Source organism: Sinohyriopsis cumingii, chromosome 8, assembly GCF_028554795.1.
Source record: "Sinohyriopsis cumingii isolate HCF-2022 chromosome 8, ASM2855479v2, whole genome shotgun sequence".
In the NCBI taxonomy this organism is placed as follows: Eukaryota; Metazoa; Mollusca; class Bivalvia; order Unionida; family Unionidae; genus Sinohyriopsis; species Sinohyriopsis cumingii.
In genome coordinates this window covers 21,947,877-21,970,417 of record NC_142968.1, presented here as the reverse complement: position 1 = coordinate 21,970,417, position 22,541 = coordinate 21,947,877, and the positions used below count along the sequence as shown (strand labels likewise).

Below are 22,541 nucleotides of genomic sequence, written 5' to 3'. Positions count from 1 at the left end.
TGACAAAGTCAGGGTTGAAAGAAACTTATTTTTTGCATAACAAATAGATCTAAAAATATTTAAGAAAATGGTGTGACTTATTCTCGCTCTTTTGTTTTTCTTAATTATAATTGCCGAAAAAATATAGATGAAGCAAGAAACCCGACAGATTCAGAACAATAAGGATATTATTTCTTAAAAGCAACCAAAAACACCATTAATCAGTAAATAAAAGATTACAGACTCTACTTTCGCTGACAGTCAAGGGGAATAATCAGGGGACTTTGTCATCGACGAGGTCATAAAACATTAAATGTCTTTGAAGTAATATAGTTTTGTTTGTATTTCTTTGAAAATACCGGTTTGGTTATATTATTTGTAACGCCGATTTTCTTGTTGGACTGAAGGCAAGATAATTAACCACAAATATTTATATTATTTAGAAGCAAACACTATTATAAAATACAGGCGATAACTCTTTAGCGCTTGACGTATCCATTACAGTGTTATATCTGTTCATCTGTCTGTGTCTAACACAATTGGGAGATATTGAAATAATACTTTTTGTTTATACTTTTTTGAATATGCCGATCTGTATATTTTATTCGCGACTGATTGTACTGAAGGTATGCAAATATCAAAATACTTGCCAGCTGCATTCATTGATTGAAATACAATTTCTTCGCCAGTCTTTGTATTTACGATTAAACTACCCTAGGAATTTTTTTATATTTTCCAGTATTTCTAAATTTGCAATTTTCATTCTGTGTTATAGCTCGCAAGTTACGTAAAGAGTTATTGAGTTTTTCTCCATCAATATGATCGATCACAAGACTGTCTTCGATTACTCCCCTTGGAAACATTCGTACACAAATTTATGAGAGAAATACTTTTTCTTCCCCTCAGCGCTGACCATTAGATAACCAGAAATACTATAAACAAAACCGATTAATTTTTAGTCGACAATTTCTGATTACACTTTCACGAGATGCTTCATAATTCTTGATGATAGGATGACTCTCCCATTCATTTTGCTCCATATATATATATATATATATATATATATATATATATATATATATATATATATATATATATATATATATATATATATATATTATTTGTCTAAATATTTATTTGCAAATCTAGCTAGATAATCTTTCCCATTTCTTTTAACCCTATTGTTATCGGTGTTATATTTTTAATCATAATATCGTTTCAGCTCTCTGTATTATTTACCATCAAATTGCACGCACAACTACGTTTCTCCTCTAACTACAACACCACGCCGTAAGCACGGTTTTGGTCCTAGACTTCCACAACGCACGCTTTGTAAATGATGTCCACAGAATTCATTTACGCAGACTTTGTTACAGGGAGTTGTAAAGCCTATCATCAGCCACCTACTTTTGCTCTTTGTTTGAATCATTATAAATGCTGTCTTAATTATAATATTGAGATATTATCAGCGATTTAGATTAAACCCTTTGAATATAGATTCGATCTTGACAGAAGAACCCATGACTTACCGATGCGAGCTATTGATGGCCGGCGAAAACTCTGATTAATAGTATTCAAAATGCTTAAAAGAATTTGCAACGATGGTGCATCTCATGTGTGGTCAACATTCAAAATCGTGCGCAACATCGATGGTGTCGCCGAAGATGTTATCGATGCTACAATGAAAGATGATCGAGCGAAAACGATTATTAATTATCCCAACGATCAAAGATATATTTTAGAATAATGTTTATTGAATTAGCAGAAGCAAACAATAATACTTGGATTATCCACGACAAAATTGACCCTGTTCTTCATAACGAAAAAAATTGCTGTATTAGGTAAAAATTACAGACCACGAATGTTGAATGGTATTGACAAACCGTATCATGAAAGAGCGTATCCTGTGACGACGGTTATTTATGGAATTTATTTGCTGAATGATAAACCCAGCGTCGATGACCTTGTGCCGATGAAATTATCAAGACTAAATTGTGTAGCCGAACGAGTAACGGAACATTTTACAAACGCGATACGTGGAAATGGTTTAATGGATCAGGGACGTGAAAAAATAAACAAATGGGCTGAATCAGTCAAGGATACCGGAGCTACAATAAATGATGTTGCTAATTAGGAATGAAATTAAAATTCCCAATAACATTAAAACCTATAAGCAGAGAGATTTTGTACGAATCAAGGAATAAATCGAGGGAGGCGTTAATTGAAATTATTGATCATAAGGCGCATACGTGGACTAATGCAGTACCAACATTTCCACGAAATCGAACTGTTAAATCTTACCAAGGAGATATGTTCGATTTTATTAACGAAATAAGTAAGAACGATCCTGTATCATTATGGTTATTTCAGAGTTCTGAAAACGACGATGAATTGATTAGACCAGATGGAAGTAACTGTATCAAAGAAAAGTTTGATCAGTTTGTAAGACCTAGCGGCAAAATATATCGTAAAGAATCTCTCCAAGAAAATACGAAAAATCTTGCGCGGCGATATTTGTCGCTGAATATACCTCATGACCCTGACGATGTCAGGTCTGAACAATTACTGATTAATTGTTTTACTGTTCCGTCAGTAGCGGCTCATTTTCCTCAGAAGAAAAATTCGTGGAAACCATCTCGGTTTGATTTTCTTGAAGAAATACAACGTAGTTGTATAGAATATAGACACGGTGGATTGTGGAATACTAAATACGATTAAAGAGATGTTATCTCGGTTGATATGGTTACATGTTATCCGGGACGTTTTCTTGGTATGGGAGGGTGTTCTGAGTATATTAAGAGATTTGAACATCCCACACACGAGATGACCAGAGTATCGATAAATGGACCATTACCGGATTTTGACTGGACTGGATTCGGCTGTATCGAGTCATTCGAGTTTGCTAAGGGTCTTCATCCAATTTATTATGTCTGGTTTGGTGAACACGTTTCAGAAAAAAATGTGGGCACCAATAGTTTTATTACAATATATGATCGATGTAAAAATACTGATATCGTTGATTGTAATCGAAGCAGTTATAACTGCTGATACAACGAATAGAAATACGTTTATAGGTCGAAGTAATGGCAATTTATCAGATGGAACTAGATTAGATACACTTTAGAGTTATATTGATTGTGAGTCACCGCAGTTTACTCATTTAAGATCCTCAGTGCTTGCGTACGTTTAGATAAATGTATTATCAATGATAAATAGAGTTTCTGAGTTTGCTGTCAGAGTCGCTACTGATTTATTTTATATCAATAAAAAAATACAAAATTACTAGAACAACTACATATCAGAACTTATGCTTCATGGGGTGAATGGACAATAAAGCGAGAAGAGATACACAGTTATATCGAGTCCGCCGATGTCGCGGTTAAAGACATTTATCACAAAATAATCGACCAGGATTGTCACCAGCACCATCTGTATATAACCAGTATCCAGACATACGATTGTTTATCTCAATGGACCAGCCGGTTGAGGTAAAACAACTCGTGTGATTGAATTATTTAGGAATTTCGATATAATTGTATTAACAGCTACACACAGAATCGCAAGAGAAATGAGAGAAAGAAATAATAAATCGTGCACTTATCATAAATTCTTTCGATGGAAGGGAGATAAATGGACTCATGAACGAATGGGCGAAAAATACTTTTCAAGGATTATTGTTTGGGATGAAATATGTACAGTGTCGCTAGAAACACTAAGAATATTTATTGGTTGGCTGTTATTGAAGAATACTGCTGTAATAATTTGTGGCGATCATGATCTACCCCCATCCTTTGTTGGATTGTCTCCACATGAATGGTTAAAGAATTTTGTAGATTACTACGAAGAAATAAACGATGATCATAGATCTGTTGAAGTAGTTTTGAAAGAGTTTAAGAAATTAATCAGACTACAACCGAATAAAATTCAATGTGAAATAATTTCAGAAATTTCTATGAACGATTTTCTGCAAGTGTGGAGACCAAACGATTTGATAGTTGCAAGTAGAAAGATAGTTCGTGATACACTTCAACAGTGGTTATTTTTGTTACATAAAGCAAAAGTTTCAAATCTACCCGTACCGTTGTGCTATCGACCAGCAGAAACGCGACGACAAGATATCGACGGTGATATAACAGGATCATCAGAGAAACAAAATCTTGTATTAAATGATATTGTCTTAGTTCATGTCAGTGTTGTTGAGAGCGTGTTAACTATGGATAAAACTCCGTGTACGGTAGGATACGCAGTGACCATTCATCTCAGGGGTTAACTATTTCTGATACGCAAGTTTGGATCGTCGATGATCGTATTAAATGGTCAAACTTAGTTTATCTCGCAGTGTCTCGAGTCAGAAAAATTTCTCATCTGCGGAGAATTGTCACAGACTTTACAGAAACTGCTGGCGACAACAATAAAGTTGTTGCTGGCGATGTTATTGACAATGATATAGCAAGAAAAAATTAGTTATAAACAATGCGACAAAAATATAAACACGACTTTGCTCTCGATGCTGAATTTATAATGACGCTGAAACAACAGCAAACTAAGCATTGTGCGATCTGTAATACAGTAATGTTGTGGAGCAATATTCTTAATAATCTAAGACAATTTACCGTAGCCAGAATGAATACTAGTCTTGGTCATACACGCGAAAATGTGATGCTGACTTGTCTTGAATGTAATCGACGTAGGGGTGCTAGCTTACAAAAGTGATCGCGGTGGTAATTGTGTGTCTTCAGGGATTACTTGTAATTGTTTGCGTACAAATCCACGTTGAGGAGCAGTTGAATCTAATCTGTAGATTGCAGGACTACCCGTGGATCTTACCACGCTAGAAATTGTATGTGTCTTAATACTCCAGATAGGACCAGTCGCTCTTTTTCTACCATCTTCAAGTTCACCGGGTTCATATAAATATCTTAAAGTAACATTACCTAATACTGGTTGTTTTGAAAACTCATGTCATTTTATTGGTATATGTTTTTGTAATTGCATTAACTGGTTTCATGGCAGTTGTGCGAGTGATTTCATTATTTAATGCAGCTATCACACTTGGTAATCTTGCAACCCATTAGCTAGATCTTATACTTTTCTGAATTGTCTCCTTCCCGTATTGATATCCAAATAACCGTTCAGTAAATGTTCAATTAAATTGTTCAACAATTGCCTGATCCCGATGAATTGCAGTATGCCCTCGTCTAATTGTGACGTTATGTTTATCATCAACGATGATACCGCTCCAAGAAATTCTTTACCAGGATCAACTTGTAACAGTTGTGGCCATCGTAAGGGTCCTCGTTGATAAATTCGTTCAAGCGCAGATGAAACTTAAGTTGCTGTTTTGGTAGATAATAGCTCTGTCTCTTTATACCTACTTGCATTGTCAACAACAGTCAGCGCGTATTTGTATGTTAATTGACGTATACCAATTTTAATAGTATCGTGTGGTAAAAATAATATATCCGCCTGATGAACTTCATTTGGCACACTGACATCAAAATGTACATGCTGAACTTTTTTAGGCAATGGTAGATCATTTGCCTTATTGCCTGTCTTGCTAACCAATTTTCAGCATTAGAACGTGTAACAATTGCTGCATCAGCGAGTTTACTAATCACTGCTCTACCCCTCCAATATCCTCTTGGGCTATAATAAATCGATTCCATTATTTCAATAATTGGTTGATTAATTACTGGCTCAGAATAATAATTTACCTTTCATCGCAGATCTTAACAACCAAAAATCTAATGATTCTGTGGAAGATTTTTTTAAAAAGAATTTAACGAGTGAATTAATTTCACATCTGCAATATGTCGTTGCTGAAGATCTTTACTTTTATAAGCTACATCGTGAGTATGACATCCTTTATCAATAGCGTTTATTGGATATTCACCAGTTCTTGGTTGCTCTCGCTCGTCAAGTCGAATATCAAGTCTGGTCCAAGGACCACAATACTTATATCCAGGAAGATGTCTTTCTACTGGATATTTATCCCATGGAGTTCCTGGCAATTTTCCTAGCGAAGCAGCAATATCGCCACATGACTGTGTCAGGGAAATAAATATACATTTTTTGTACCACATCGTACACACTTGCCTGTAACCGCACGCTTGCTATTTTTTGTTATCGTAGTTGTTAATCCACTTGGGGGGGTGGGGGTGGATGTTCTGCATTTTACACAATATAGATCCATATAATAATTATATGAACGTAATTGATTTCTCAGCGACACGAAAGCAAAAACCAGTCAAACATCATCCAGCGTTACCAAATTCTATCAGAGCAATTTATCATAGGTCCATCTGGGTCTGGACAAACGCAATTGTTACTTAATTTCATAATGAGATGGATCAAATGGGATAAGCTGTATTTAGTTGCTCCGTCAGTTGATGACCAACGATGCTACGAAGTACTTAAAGATTTTAATGAAAATGCAACATTGTTAAATGACGATGGCAATGATATTATTGAATTTATTACTGATATTGATGAAGCGCCATCGGTAGATGACATTGATGGATTTATCTTGTAGTTTATGATGATGTGATGCTGGATAAGCAGTCAAATCCAGCTAGATATTTTTCCAGAGGCAGACATAAAAACACAGACGTGATTTATGTTACTCAATGATATAGACAAATACCAAAAGTGATCAGAGACAACTGGATTATTTTAGTTGTATTTAACGGAGTTGATACACATACTCTGCGAAATATTCACTAAACTTGGTGTAGCGGAGACATGGATATAATTAAATTTAAAAACTTCTTTTCGCGAGCACAGTTATCCCCGCACGGATAATATAACAATAAATTTACATGATCCCGATCACGATATTGTATTGACCTTGGTAAATGTTTTCGATTAGAGACTGATTTAATTACAGCAGCAGAGAGGGTGCGACCTCAGTAAAGCATCACTGTGGGTAAACACACGCGCATACTTTTTAAAAACACTAACGACATTAATAAAGTAACAAAAAATCTACGGTAACTCAATTAGAGAAACTCTCGGTTAGTTAGAGCCTTTGGTTTGGCGTTATTGACCTTGTATTTTCATTTTTGTAGGAAGCCTTTTTTCCAACAATGACGTTCCAGCAAAATGTCTGTTCGCCCTCTCTGCCATTTTAGCTTATACCCAAATCCGACACTGCACCTATGCACATACATGTGCAAAATGTTAACGAAAAGTAATTTATGAACATATAATGTATAGCTCACAGAACACCGAGAAAAAATGATCATTTTCTAGCAATATATATAAAGGGAAAAGTATGAAATATTTATTTATTAGTAAGGAACTTAACATTTAAACGGGCTAATTATGGCTTGTCTTATAATGTAACTTGTTTTGGTTAGTTTTTTTTTCTTTACCTCCTACGTACTAATTTTACAAATTCCATGCACTACTTTTCTATCCCTGACCCCATACATCGATGTAATTGTCTTTGTTATGTAATCAGACAGTGAAATATAAAATAAAAAAATTATATATATATATATATATATATATATATATATATATATATATATATATATATATATATATATATATATATATATATATATATATATATATATATATATATATTATAACCTCGTGTAAGAAGATAATAGTTTGGTTTGGATAAATTTTTTTTGTATAATTTTTTTATTATCGAACAGCAGCAAATATGAGCAAGGTTTGCAAATGAATAATACAATATATCAGAGGGAGAAAAAAATGCATACCAGTTAAATACAACTTGTTCTATATAATTTATATAAATTCTAAGTGAATGACTTCTGATAAAGACGTATAGGGATAAAAACATTGGAAAGAAACAATATGAAGTGTTCCTTCTTATATCTTAATATGTCTTGCATCAGTGACATGTATTTCGAATATGATTGACCACACTATTAATTAGATATCAGAGCAATTGTATATGAATAGGTGTGTGTGTGTGTGTGTGTGTGTGTGTGTGTGTGATTTCGATTTTTAAAGTAGCTTTAATCGTTGCGATATCTGCAGTGAGGCAGTTTATATTGATGTCTAGCACTGGGGCATCATGATACAGACATGTAGCATCATGTCCCACTCAATCACATTATCCTGACACCAGGCTGACCAGTCCTAGCATTAACCTCTTAATGCTAAGCGCCAAGCGAAACGGCTGCTGTTGCCATTTTTATAAGTCTTTGGTATGACTCGGCCAGGGTTTGAACCCGCGACGTTCCATCTGAGGCAGACGCTCTAACAACTTATGCTACCGGAGCTGTTATATGAATAAGTAAATATTGGACTTAAATGATGAATGATCCCATAAAAAAACAACACTAATGTTACATTATGCAACGTTGAACATGCAACAATCCACTAAGCTTCATTGCAATGTCTTCGGTTTATTAAGAAACCTGCCGCATGCTACCTTGTTACATCCAATTCTTGAGCTCCATCATCACAAGTATAGAACTCTCAATTTTAACCTCCTGGGTGTTTGGCAAAATCTGGCCATTGTGCACTAATGCGATTGTAAGGAAACGATCGCAAAGAATGAAATCTAAATTGAATCAGATGTACTTATCAAAACGTATGATTTTTACCAGGTAGCATTTTTACACCCAAATGTGCATCGTTGTGGAAGTGGCGATATCTTAACCAAGGGAGGTAACCCAATGTGAAGTGTATCAATCTGCCCTTCTTTTAGTCCTACAACGTACTACACATCACCCGATATATTTGTTTGGGGGGTGAAAAGAAAAACAAGATGTGCTATGCCTTACATTGTAGGACTACCCTTCTTTCTACCAGAGGAGACAAGTTCAGAGTTACTAGTGATATGTATCTATTTGACCAATCGGCATGTTATATATATATATATATATATATATATATATATATATATATATATATATATATATATATATATATATTATATATGAAACAGTATGTATCTATTTGACCAATCGGCATGTTATATATATATATATATATATATATATATATATATATATATATATATATATATATATATGCAACAGTCTGCGTTTACACTATAGAAAATTGTAATGTTTTATGCCCATGAGTTATTCTCTAAAGCTCAAGTTGCAAGCGGTATGGATTTAATTTGTCATTTTAATAACATTATTAATGATAATAATAATAATAAATAATCATCATCATCATCGTCGGAAGTCTTCAGGCAAACAATTTCATATTAATCTTATTATTTCTTTCTTGGAGGCAATGGTCTAAAGCCACAGGGATTCGTTACAAATAAAATTAGGAGTATCCATCCATGAATTATGGGAGGGGGTTGTCCTACAACGTAAGGCTGGGGGGTGATAGCACTAAAACAAAAACAACATGTACTATGTCTTACATTGTAGGACTTGGGCTGCAGGTTCTAACCTGTAACAATATAACACAGGTTAGAACCCCCATCCCTTGATTCATGGACGGATACAACTAAGTTTCTTTGTAACGAACCCCTGTGCTCTAAAGCTGGACTGCACTATATTTTACCGTCAGACCTAGAGCGAGTCTTTGTGGTGGCCCACAAGTCTGTAGATTGTACATCACACTTTTATATACCACACATACTTTGCATTGCTTTATTTTTTGCAGTTTGCTCTGGAGGCTCAAACCTTGATGACTATATTCTACACTATGAAGAACTAAATTATGATTCAGCGGTTCTCCACCAGCGCCATCTACGTAGCAAACGCTCACCAGATGGCATTGTTCATTTGGAATTTGATGCATTTGGAAGGTAATAATCAAAAGTTATTAAATGTAATAAAACTTCTAAGACATTATTACAGTAGAGTAGATCATGCAAATATCGCTTTGCTATTTTTAATATTGTGTCAAGGTTTGTTGAATTATGCTGAAAACCTGTTCAAATCTGCAATATGTTTCTGGATTTTGCCAGTGTCAACTTTTGTCTATCATTTCATGTAGATAAACACATGCATAATAGTATGTTATGATACACAGAGGTCAAATAAAATAGCCCGTGCAATTTCTGCAAGGATGAACTTTTGATCGCAAGGAGCAGTATATAACTTTTGAGTTTGTTTTCAGACCTGAGACCTTAGTAACATGCACTTGTTTCTTTCTAAATGGACTTCTGAGCGAAACTTTATATACAAAACACATTTTGAGAGTTAAAAACGAAGATGTTTGCTAACAAAAACCCGCCAAATAGGCAACCTTGATTAAATCTCGGGAATGCCTTGGGGAATTGGGAATTATCAAACATGCGGCCTAGACAGAAGACTATCAGATGAACAAATCTGTTTACAAACAGACAAGCTTCACACTCTAATATTTTTAGTTAATACATAAAACAGAGCAAGTTTAAAAATGGACAGTGGTCCAATGGAGAATGGTCAGTGGTCTATTGTAATGTGAGAAATGATCCTTTGGAGATTGGGAAGTGGTCCATTAAAATGGTGCATATGCAACAGCTGGTGGTAGGAAGATGAAGTTTTGAGATTTGTCATTTGCATGCTATTTACTTTTGAATCATAATTTTAAAATGAACTGTTTGAATACAATTAATGCACATGTTGCAGGAATTTTAAATTGCGGCTACGTAGAGATACATCCGTTTTTACACCTTCGTATATGATGAGAGAAGAAGATGGTACGCTGAAGGATGTTGACCTATCTTTTCTCTATACGGGAGAAGTTGTGGGTAAGTTGTACTGACCATGATGATGATAATGATGAAAAAGATGATTTAGATGCTGCGTTTATTCTAGGCTATGTACTTCAGCCAATAACATTTTTTAGATGAACCATTTTCCTAACTACCTTTAGGTATAACAAAATTCACACGAATTGCATGTATGAATCAGTGTTACTCATGACAATCTCTAAAACTTGATGTGATAATTAAACTATGTGAGGTGATTGTTGTTATTTTTTCCTGAACTACAACTTGTAATGAACTATCTGCACTTAAGTGACTTTACAATTCTAGCCTTGATTGCCCCCATTCTTTATCTTGCCTCATATCTTAACATAACACATCTCTAAAATAAGACTGCTCTGGTGGCCTAGTGGTTAGAGTGTCCGCCTCGGATGCGGGAGGTTGTGGGTTCGATCCCTGACTGAGTCATACCAAAGACTTATAAAAGTGGTACTAAAGCTGCCTCGCTTGGCGCTCAGCATTAAGAGGTTAGTGTTAGGACTGGTTGGCCTTGTGTCAGGATAATGTGACTGGGTGGGATATCGTGCTAGATATCTGCCACATGATGCCCCAGTGCTAGAAATCACTATAAACTGCCACAATGCAGACATCGTAGCAATTGACTGAAAAATTGTTAAAGTTACATGAAAAATCCAAATCACACACACACACACACACACTAAAATAATGGGAACCAATCTAACACTATATTAACAGCGATGTCTAACTATTGTTCAATCTAAATTGGTTACAATACAATGAGATGAATAACACAGACCAGGTGCTGAAACATTATTATCGAATATCAGTCACTAAACTGGTGTGTTTTAATCTCCCTAAAGAAATTTACAAGACAAAAGCAATGTCCATCTGACTGTCGGACCTAGGTCAAGGTCACCATGTGAAAATGAGATTTCATTTTTCCTTTCTGCATGATGAATAATAAGTAAACTTTCAAGTATCTTGGGTACACTAATCTAGTCAGGGGTAGATTCAATTTTATTCTGACGCCAAATGGTGGTGGTGGGATATTTTGTTTTCTTTCCATGCGTCAAGTTTCTTGGATCTAATTTTAATTAAATGTTTGTACTGGCAGTGTGCACTTGGAGAATGGTACATCCATGTCAGTTCTGAAGCCCAGAGACCAAAGCCCAGTTACATGAAGTTCCCTACACCCAATATCAAAATCATAGTGTACTTGAGGAAAGGAAGCTTCCTATTAAGGTCACTGTATCTAAAACTGCTTTTATTTAAATCAGACTTTCACTGACTACATTATGTGGTTTAAGAGGACACATAAAGACCCATATATGCAGTAAGGTGGCACATAAAGACCCACATATGCAGTAAGAGGACACATAAGGTGACCACATAAAGACCCATATATGCAGTAAGGTGACACATAAAGACCGACATATGCAGTAAGGCAACACATAAAGACCCACATATGCAGTAAGGCAACACATAAAGACCCACATATGCAGTAAGGTGACACATAAAGACCGACATATGCAGTAAGGCAACACATAAAGACCTACATATGCAGTAAGGCAACACATAAAGACCCACATATGCAGTAAAGTGACACATAAAGACCCACATATGCAGTAAGGGGACACATAAAGACCCATATATGCAGTAAGGCAACATATAAAGACCTACATATGCAGTAAGGCAACACATAAAGACCCACATATGCAGTAAGGCAACACATAAAAACCCACATATGCAGTAAGGGGACACATAAAGACCCACATATGCAGTAAGGTGACACATAAAGACCCACATATGCATTAAGAGGACACATAAAGACCCATACATGCATTAAGAGGACACATAAAGACCCATATATACAGTAAGGCAACACATAAAGACCCACATATGCAGTAAGGTGACACATAAAGACCCACATATGCATTAAGAGGACACATAAAGACCCATATATGCATTAAGAGGACACATAAAGACCCATATATGCAGTAAGGCAACACATAAAGACCCACATATGCAGTAAGAGGACACAAAGATGCACATATGCAGTAAGGTGACACATAAAGACCCACATATGCAGCAAGGTGATTAATATGTGTTTAAGAGGACACATAAAGATCCACGTATGCAGCAAGGCGATTAATATGTGGTTTAAGAGGACACATAAAGACCCACATATACAGCAAGGTGATTAATATGTGTTTAAGAGGACACATAAAGATCCACGTATGCAGCAAGGCGATTAATATGTGGTTTAAGAGGACACATAAAGACCCACATATGCAGTAAGGTGATTAATATGTGGTTTAAGAGAACACATAAAGACCCACATATGCAGTAAGAGGACACATAAAGACCCAAATATACAGTAAGAGCACACATAAGGTGACACATAAAGACCCACATATGCAGTAAGGCAATTAATATGTGGTTTAAGAGGACACATAAAGACCCACATATGCAGCAAGGTGATTATTTTTTTTTGTTGGTTCTTCTGTCAATTTGACACACCTCTTCAGGAGTAGCATTGCATAATTTAAATTAGATCTAAAATTATTTTGTTTTTGTATTATTCCTTTGTTAAACTACTCTGGCAAAACAACATTGTGTCATAAGATAAGCCAACTTTGCTCAAGTTTCCCTCGTACATTTATGATGAACTTCATAGATGCATTACACCTGAGGAATGGCACGTAACTGACATTCTAATGTCTAATTCCAGAATATTAATTTTACAATCATGTCACAGCTACTCTTGGTCATAGACATTAGCACTTGTCTTGTCCAGTTATTATCAGAAAATCACAGACTTTATCATATGATTTATGTGTATGAATAAAGAACCAATTATTTAGACACGTTCTCCATGATTATATATATATATATATATATATATATATATATATATATATATATATATATATATATATATATATATATATATATATATATATATATATATATATATATATATTCGTACTTTTGATTAGACCTGAGATTATTCTTATATGAATTTTGTGAAATAATATTTAGCGGTAAGATTTGTATTTTAGTATTTCCAGCTTTTTCGATTGTTAAACCACTGGTTCATCCGATGAGAAAAATTTTGACTGCTTTTGTGGGTTTTTTCTAATCAACAGGCAGTTATGATTCTTGATTGTAAAATTCTGGTCTGAACACTGGATGCTGCTGATGATGATCAAAATGATGATAACAATAATAATGGCAATGATGGCTATGATTTCAAACAATTAATCAGTTCATTAAACATAGGTACTTGTGAATCACTCTGCAAATATGAAATGTCTTCTGTATTATTCTAAGACTTCTGCATCGTGATTTGTTAAACATCTTGTTTTTCATCAATAAAATCCATTGATAAACTATTAGGTGCTAACTGTAAAATCATGGCTATGTGTCACATGGAATCAGATATAGTGAAATATCCATAGCTTTATTTTATTCTGTAAAAGCGGTAATATTTTTATCCTCAGCTGTTTTAGGTTCAAGAATGGCAATACTTTTGACAATTTAAATTTCAAGTTGGAAGTGAAGCCATCAAGAATATATACAGATTGCATACTATTTCTGAAAGCCTTTCTTTTGGGATGCAGAGAAGTTGCAAATTCTGTATCAAGGATGCATTAAGATAGGTCTCAGAAAAGTACATTCTTTTTACAGGTTCACCAGGCAGTCAGGTAGATGGAGCTATTATTCAGGGAATGTTTCGTGGTGAAATCCATCTTCCAGGAGACACGGTGTATCACGTAGAAGTCAACAACCGCTTCAACAAGTCTCAGTTAAGCCCAGATCACCACTCTGTCATATACAGGGATAAAGACGTCAATTTGGACCCTTACAGGTACATCATTTGCATTGACATAAATCGTTATAAGCAGTATATTTTTACAAATAATACATTCAATTCTGAATAATAATAATAATAATAATAATAATAATGATATATGTTTCATTGACAATAATTACAACAATGATTTTTCAATAACCTGACCTTTAAAAGTGAGCTTTTAGTGTGGATCTGTTTGCAGTGTGTATTGTCTATCATGTGGCAACCATCATGCCTACCTTCTGAAATGTGGAACTCTTCCGATGTGCATCTCCTGCCAGTGTCCACAAACAGTGGAATACATTCTTAGAGTGTGTTGACAGATGTAATTATATGTGGAACACATTCTTAGAGTGTGTCGACAGACGTAATTATATGTGAACTCGATGAAGAAATTGGATGTTATGAGGCATGCGGTTTTATAAACAAAAATGATCATGTTTTAAAGATTAGAATTCACTACCATTGTTTTATCATACTTACCTCTTACAGAATTTTGACATTTTTTACCTTTTATATTTTACTTTGTTGTGCTTCATGTTTATATGTATGCAGAAAGGTTTATCTTCATAAAGATTTTATGTTATTCTTGTTTTTAACAATTTTTAAATTTCACTTTTCATTGTCACCATGTATTCGTTATCGAGCTGAGGCACCCTTAAAAGCAAATAGATACATTGTTTGACATTAATTCTTACCTGATCTGACATTTTATTTTGAAGGAGTCAGCGGGAGCGGGATAGAAGAGAGGTATCAAGCTCAGCATCCACATCTGGTTTTTGTGGTAATGACCAAGCCGTCCAGTGGATGAGGTCAGTGGTCCAGTCTGAAGATACACATGATGATAAAAACAGGCAAATTCGGGTATGTTTCTGTCCACTTCTATAGCTACATGTCCTGTGTTCTGTGTGTACTGAAAAATCAGATAATTATCAGTTCTTTGTTTATTTCTCGCAATTTTACAATAGTTTGAGAAACAAGCTCTAGCACTGCGTTCTTTAGATGTTAAAGGTGAACTTTTGGACTGGAAGATACTGAAGAATACAAGGAAGTAATAAGAACTTCCAGAATGCCTAATCTACAATGTGGCAAAGAAGACCAAACTCTGCCTTTGATTTTACCGTCTTTTGTAGAATCATAGGTCATGTGTGTTGGGCGGTGGGGTCGATATAAAGGATACATTATGGTTCAAAATGTATATTCTCTTTCCATCTTTTAATAACATTCATTAAATTGACCTAATCTTAGGATTCATATTTGATCCCTCAGCTCCTTTCTCCAGTTTACCATTATTACCATGGGGTTACATTCGTATCTGGAACCATGGGGTCAATGAGTTGAATGCTTTGCTGATTATTTGTATTTTCCAATATTAACCACTCATTCAGTTGACTTTATAAGAGAAAATTTATTTAATTGAATATCTTCATTCACTCTAAACTATTATTTCCCTTTGGTTACGTCCCTGCGTTTAATACACGGGAGTCCAGAAATAGGATACGTGTGTGATAAGCTTTAATCGTCATGCTGAACCAGTTCGTCTTGTGCGTCATGTCCTTGGAAGTTACCAATTCACAGGGTCCATAATGTGTTGTGTCAATAACTTTTAATCCAGGTGACACCTTATTTGGAACATAACAATACATATGGCATATACAGCCAAATAAGGGCTTCTAGGGCTCGTATAAATCGAACTTTGTAGAATAAATACTTTAAAAAAATATTGTAGCCCCTCAATCAAATGCTTAGATGACTGTACTATTATATATATATATATATATATATATATATATATATATATATATATATATATATATATATATATATATATATATATATCAGACATGTTTCATGGACAATTAGCCTACTACTACCTTGATCTGAAATTAGTTCTCAGCTTATCTTATTGAATGATTATTATCAGTGTGCACTGCTTTAATTAGGTTGTTTATCAATATCATGTTAAGTCCTTCCTACATCCTGTTTCAAAATGCTAAAATGAACACTCACATCTAAATCACTGATAGTTCCCATCAAATCGGACAATTTGAATTAAAGTAAAAAATATGAGTAAAGCCTGAAATATTAATGAAATATTCAGTGTGGTTACACTCAAGATTTACTGATAATTTTTAGATTAGACTGGGTACTGGTACAGGCGTGTGTTATGTTGTCCTTTGGAATTCACAGTCCATTTAGTTTTAGTAGCACATCATATAAAGCTATGTTGTACATATTAGATTTATTTGGTAGAAATAATATTTTGACTTTTAAAGAGTCTCTTTCATAAATATGAGTTGTAATCTGCATCTTGAAAATAAAGGTCAACAGGGGTCATTATCTTTTATGGATTTCCATTACAAATTTGTTGTGTCAGATATCTTGATTTTAAATAGACTGGGAACCATTTGCAGAAAAACCTGTATGCAAAAATGAGCCGTGGAACATAAAGTAGTTATTGGAAAGTGCATACATACTTTGAACTGTGGAACAGACAGTTGTAATTAAATAGTACATACATACTTTGAGCCATGAAACAGATAGTCATAAATTAATTAAAAAGTATATTTGTACTTTGGGCCGTGGAACATACAGTTGTAATACACACATACACATGTGTATGTGTGTGTGTGTGTGTGCGTGCATGCATGTGTGTGTGTGATTCATTTTGGGGTATGACTATATGGAGAATGTCAGTCTCAACCTTAGTTAAGTCTTTGGCCAGAATTTATCCGTATGATTGTAAGTCCTAACCCAGTGTGTATAACTTTTAATTAAATACTGTGTGACAAACTATACGGTAGGGGTGGGGTGCTCCCAATATTCTATTTAAACTATTATCGAAGTCTACCCAGGCTCTATTTTGTTGGGAGTTAAATTTAGTGAAAGACAGATGTAAAGCCCCCAGTCAGCAGTGCCGACGGTTAGATGGTTAAATATACAAAAAGGATGCAGTTCAATGAATAACAATTTAATAACAATTCAATAATCAAATGACTCAAGTTTCCAATTACACTCCATCCGCTTGACCCCTTATTAAGGCTAGTGCATCACTTGATTAGCAGTGTGAGATTGATTTCCACTGTCCTTGTATTTCTACTCATCTGTTGTATCCTTTCTCTCTTCTTTTTCTCCCAATTCCTTCTCCTCTTCCTCCCTGACCTTTCTCCAAATTCCTTCTCCTCCTCCTCCTCTTCAATTTTCTCTATACTCCTTCTCCTCCTCCACTTTTTGCCCACTACTACACATCTATCAACTTCGACTGTCTTGGCTACAGTCTCAATTCCATCTCCAACTCTTGAAGACTATGGATCCAATGTAACTGGAAGTTCTGTTTTTCCTTTACAAAATTCTGGTGAAAACACAAGGATGGTACATTCAAACTTAACTGAAAATGTCCCTCTCATTGTCTTTCAATGTGGGGACGGATAAGAACACACCCAGTTCACTCTGTGGACTTTCCTTTTGATTCTTGAAATAATCTTTTAACATATAGGTGTGATAACGGCAAGCCTTTCTTAAGGCATGCGACCAGTCACCTTTGCTGACTCAAGTTTCCAGTCTCTGGCTGGTCATGGTAATCTTGTAAGAGTTCAACATTAACCCTGCAGCAATCTTTAGAGATCAAACACAATGCTGTGGTAATATTCCCAAGACAGGTGGATTATAGCCTATACATGACTGTAGCTGGATGCTTAGCAAACATGACATACTCCAAATGGCAAATATCCAAAAATGAGTGATCAGTTTTTGATGTGAATATGGCAAGACGATTAAAAGTTAGAAGACAGGTACTGAAAATATTTATATATTGTCCAGTCTATCATTTAAAATGGAACAAAATCATTGCCAGACAAACACACTTTGTGTGTTTTATTTTTGCTGAGCTAATGTTATTTGGACAGTAAAATAGTAGTCACATTTATGATGTTGTCAGCAGTTTGCTACGGCTTTTTTTTTTTCAAGCTTGGAAGGAATCTTTCGACTGCAGGCTCAACATACAGGCTTTTCAATGTTTAGAATAATTTATTGGTAACATAGTGTCTTGTGTATTGTAGAGATCCAACTTTATGCTCGCAAAAAATCAGAAGTGCTCAGTCTGTAATTTATTTCAGAGTGCTATGGAATGGCAGGAAATATGTGTTTTTGTGGTGCCATGGGCTAAATGTACTCAGTCTTCACTTTTTATTTCAGAGTGCTATGGAATGGCAGGAAGTGTATGATGCTCATAACCATCACAATGCTGATCACAATATCTACAGCTCTACGTTACATCGGCAGAAGAGGCTTACTCTCACCAAGGAGAACACATGTACTTTGCACCTCAAATCCGATCCGTTGCTGTGGAATCATGTAAAGGAAAAAACTCATGTCAGTATACCGGCATTCCATAAAGACAACACATAGATATAATTAAGCTCGTCCCATTTGTGCATCATATTATGGAGTTTGATAGAGTATACGTAACCTTTCTGGTACCGCTATCGGGCGTCAAAAGTTTTTTAAAGTGTCATTAACAAATTTTATTTGCATATATTTACTAAGGCCCCTTGATCAATTCTCATCATGCATGAGAGGAATCATTATGACACTAATACAACTTGTTCCACGGCATGTTCTGCACATCTTTAACCCCGTAGATAAGGTCTTAGTAATATAAACTTCCATTAAGGTTTTGGTTAAAGTTTTGTTTTCATTTGCATTGATCTTGTCAGTGGGTAGTAATCATACTCAACATGACACATGATCAGGTGAAAATAATTCACTCTATTTGCTTTATGGCCTTTGGTGAAAGTCACACACATATAAAATCTGAGTTAAGGGTTTGAATTGTTTATCTTATTCAATTTACAGTTCCTTTCACTCATTCATTGATTTTCTTTATACGCTAGATCTATGATCCTGAAGCTAAGTCAATCTATTCTACGACAATCTCTCACACCACTATGGCACAGGGACCACTGTTCAAGTTATGGCAAATTCGCATTCAACTTTTGCCGTATTACATTTTTTAAAAATATTTCTTAAACCCATTGACGAATTTTCTTCTGTACTCTGAATGAATATTCATGAAGCTAAAATTGTTCTTTTTGCAACCATGGTCGCATGTTTACAGCAATTCTTCAACTGAAAACTTGATATTTAGGTACAAATCCCTTCGTTGTATTGACTATATTCAAGCAACATAATAAGACTAAAAAATATATGAGACTGATATATTTATCTGGGAGTGCATCTGTTCCCGAGTGAGCTCTTTGTCTTTCGATTTTGTTCCATCTTATATAGCATAAGGCTCAGTAAATATTAATCTCGACCGTCATTAACCAATCCCATATGAAAATGTCATATTAATAAAGTAAATATTAATCTCAACCGTCATTAGCCAATCCCATATGAAAACGCCATCCTTGGCATCCGTCCGTCTACGAGAGACGATGGCATAGCTCCAAAGTACGCTTTTGCTTATCCTTCTTTTTAGCTCTCTTTTCAGCTTGCTTTATTCTTCTCTTTTCCTCTGTGTTTTGAACTCCCTGCCTGACAGCTAGATGCCAGCTGGAACAGTTGTTTGCACAGCTCTCCCAGTCGTTGACATTGATGTTTGCTGTCTTCATATCCTTCTTGCAAACATCTTTGTAGTACAGATGTGGTCGTCCAGTTGGTCGTGCACCTTCTGCTAACTCCACATATAACAGGTCCTTGGGAATGCAACCTGGGTCCATTCTCTTGACATGGCCGAGCCAGCGAAGGCGCCTCTCGCTGAGTATGGAGAACATGCTGTTCATGTTGGAGCGTTCTAGAACCTCTGTGTTGGGTACTTTGTCCTGCCACTGGATGTGCAGAATGCGCCGCAGACATCTCAGGTGGAAGCTGTTGAGTTTTCTCTCGTGTCTTGCATAGGTGGTCCATGTTTCGCTGCTGTAGAGAAGTGAGCTGAGCACGCACGCTTGGTAGACATGCAGTTTGGTCTTCTCTGTGAGGTTGGGGTTGTTCCAGACCCTCTGGTTAAGTCTGGCCATCACTGCTGCTGCCTTGGCAATCCTGCTGCCCACCTCAGAATCAATGGAGAGTGAGCTGGAGATGTTAGACCCAAGGTATGTGAAGTTCTCGACAACTTCCAAATTGTACCCATCGATGGAGACAGAGGGAGGGGAGTCTGTGTCCTGTGCCATGACATTCGTTTTCTTCAAACTGATGGTCAGTCCAAATTCCTTACATGCATGGGAGAGGCAGCATACCAGCTGCTGAAGTCCATCTTCCATGTGTGATGTCAAGGCTGCATCGTCGGCAAAGAGCAATTCACGGATGAGTACCTCTGTGACTTTAGTCTTAGCACAGAGACGGGCGATGTTGAACAGCTTGCTGTCAGCCCTGGTATGGATGTACACTCCCTCGCTGCAGTCCTTGAATGCGTACTGGAGAAGCATGGAGAAGAAGATGGCAAAGAGCGTCGGTGCAAGGACACAGCCTTGTTTGACTCCGCTAATGACTGGGAATGCTTCAGATGTTGCGCCATTGAAACACACTGTGCTGTGCATGTTCTTGTGGAACGACATAATGACAGCAAGCAGACGTGGGGGGCAGTCGATCTTCTGCAGGAGTCTGAAGAGTCCACTCCGACTAACCATGTCAAACGCCTTCGTCAGGTCTATGAAGGCAATGTAGAGAGGCATCCGCTGCTCGCGACACTTCTCCTGCTGCTGACGTAGTGAGAAGATCATGTCTACAGGTGACCTGCCGGCTCGAAATCCACACTGGGATTCTGGGTAGACGCGGGAGGCTAGGATCTGCAAGTGCGCCAAGGCAACACGGGCGAAGGCCTTTCCGACAATGCTGAGGAGGGAGATGCCCTGATAGTTGTTGCAGTCACTACGGTCTCCTTTGTTTTTGTACAAAGTGATGATGTTGGCGTCACGCATGTCCTGTGGGATGTATCCCTGTTCCCAGCAAAGGCAGAGGAGTGTGTGTAGGGGCTGGAGCAGTGCTGGTTTTCCACTCTTGAGGACTTCAGGCGGAATGCCGTCGCTTCCAGGAGCCTTCCCACAGGCAAGGCAATCGATGGCTTTTCCGAGCTCTTCCAGGGTGGGCTGTGTGTCTAGCTCCTCCATGACAGGCAGGTCTGGAATGGTGTCCAGGGCAGTTCCAGTGACATTGTTTTGGGTTGCATATAGCTCGAGATAGTGTTCAACCCATCGCTGCAGTTGTTTCCCCTGGTCTGTGATGACTTCGCCCGTCTTGGACTTGAGGGGGCGGTCTTGTAGCTGGGGGGGCCTGTCACCTTTTTGATACCCTCATACATTCCTCTTGTATCCCCGGTGTCAGCAGCTATCTGTATACTGTTGCAAAGGTTCAGCCAGTAGGTGTTGGCACAGTGGCGGGCGGTCTTCTGGGCGTTATTCCTTGCAATTTCTTGTAGTGTTCTGGGGCTAGGTGCAGCCTTGTATGCCAGGAGGGCTTTCCTCTTTGCCTCAGTCACGGGCTCCATCTCCTCCCAGTTTGCCTCATACCAGTTGACATTCTTTCGCTCCCTCTTCCCGTAAGCCGTGATGGCTGAATTGTACACAGAGTCACGGATATGGGACCACTTGGAATCAATGGTGTCACTTTGGTGAGGGCTTTGCTGATGAACTGCTGTGTTTTCTCTGGGTTGCTTGCACAGCAGGTGTTGATACGCGGGTGACCCTTCTTCTTGGCGTGGTGCAGCTTCTTGGGTAATATTCGCACCTTGCTGGCCACGAGGGAATGGTCCGTGTCAGAATTGGCACTGTGGTAGCTGCAGGTAAGGAGGACACTGGCCAGTTCTGCACGCCTGGTGATGACGAGGTCTAGCTGGTGCCAGTGGCGTGAACGTGGGTGTCTCCACGACACCTGGTGGATCTCCTTGCATTTGAAGAAAGTGTTGGTCACACATAGGCTGTGGGAGCAGCACATCTCCAGCAGTCGCTGACCATTCTCATTGATCTTGCCCCTTCCGTAAAAGCCGAGACAGGTGGACCAGGCCTCATGGTCAGCTCCCACTCTAGCATTGAAGTCTCCTAGTAAGTA

General features: G+C 36.9%; 1 protein-coding gene across 1 annotated transcript in view; it reads left to right on the top strand.

Moving 5' to 3' along the window:
- LOC149793123 (disintegrin and metalloproteinase domain-containing protein 10-like) overlaps positions 1–22,541 on the top strand; it is a 106,235-nt gene that overhangs the window by 14,314 nt on the left and 69,380 nt on the right. The window contains exons 2-6 of the mRNA XM_089967038.1: positions 9,589–9,733; positions 10,542–10,663; positions 14,333–14,513; positions 15,221–15,362; positions 18,693–18,869. Coding sequence (XP_089823164.1) covers positions 9,589–9,733; positions 10,542–10,663; positions 14,333–14,513; positions 15,221–15,362; positions 18,693–18,869 — 767 coding nt within the window. The remainder of the gene's footprint in view (positions 1–9,588; positions 9,734–10,541; positions 10,664–14,332; positions 14,514–15,220; positions 15,363–18,692; positions 18,870–22,541) is intronic.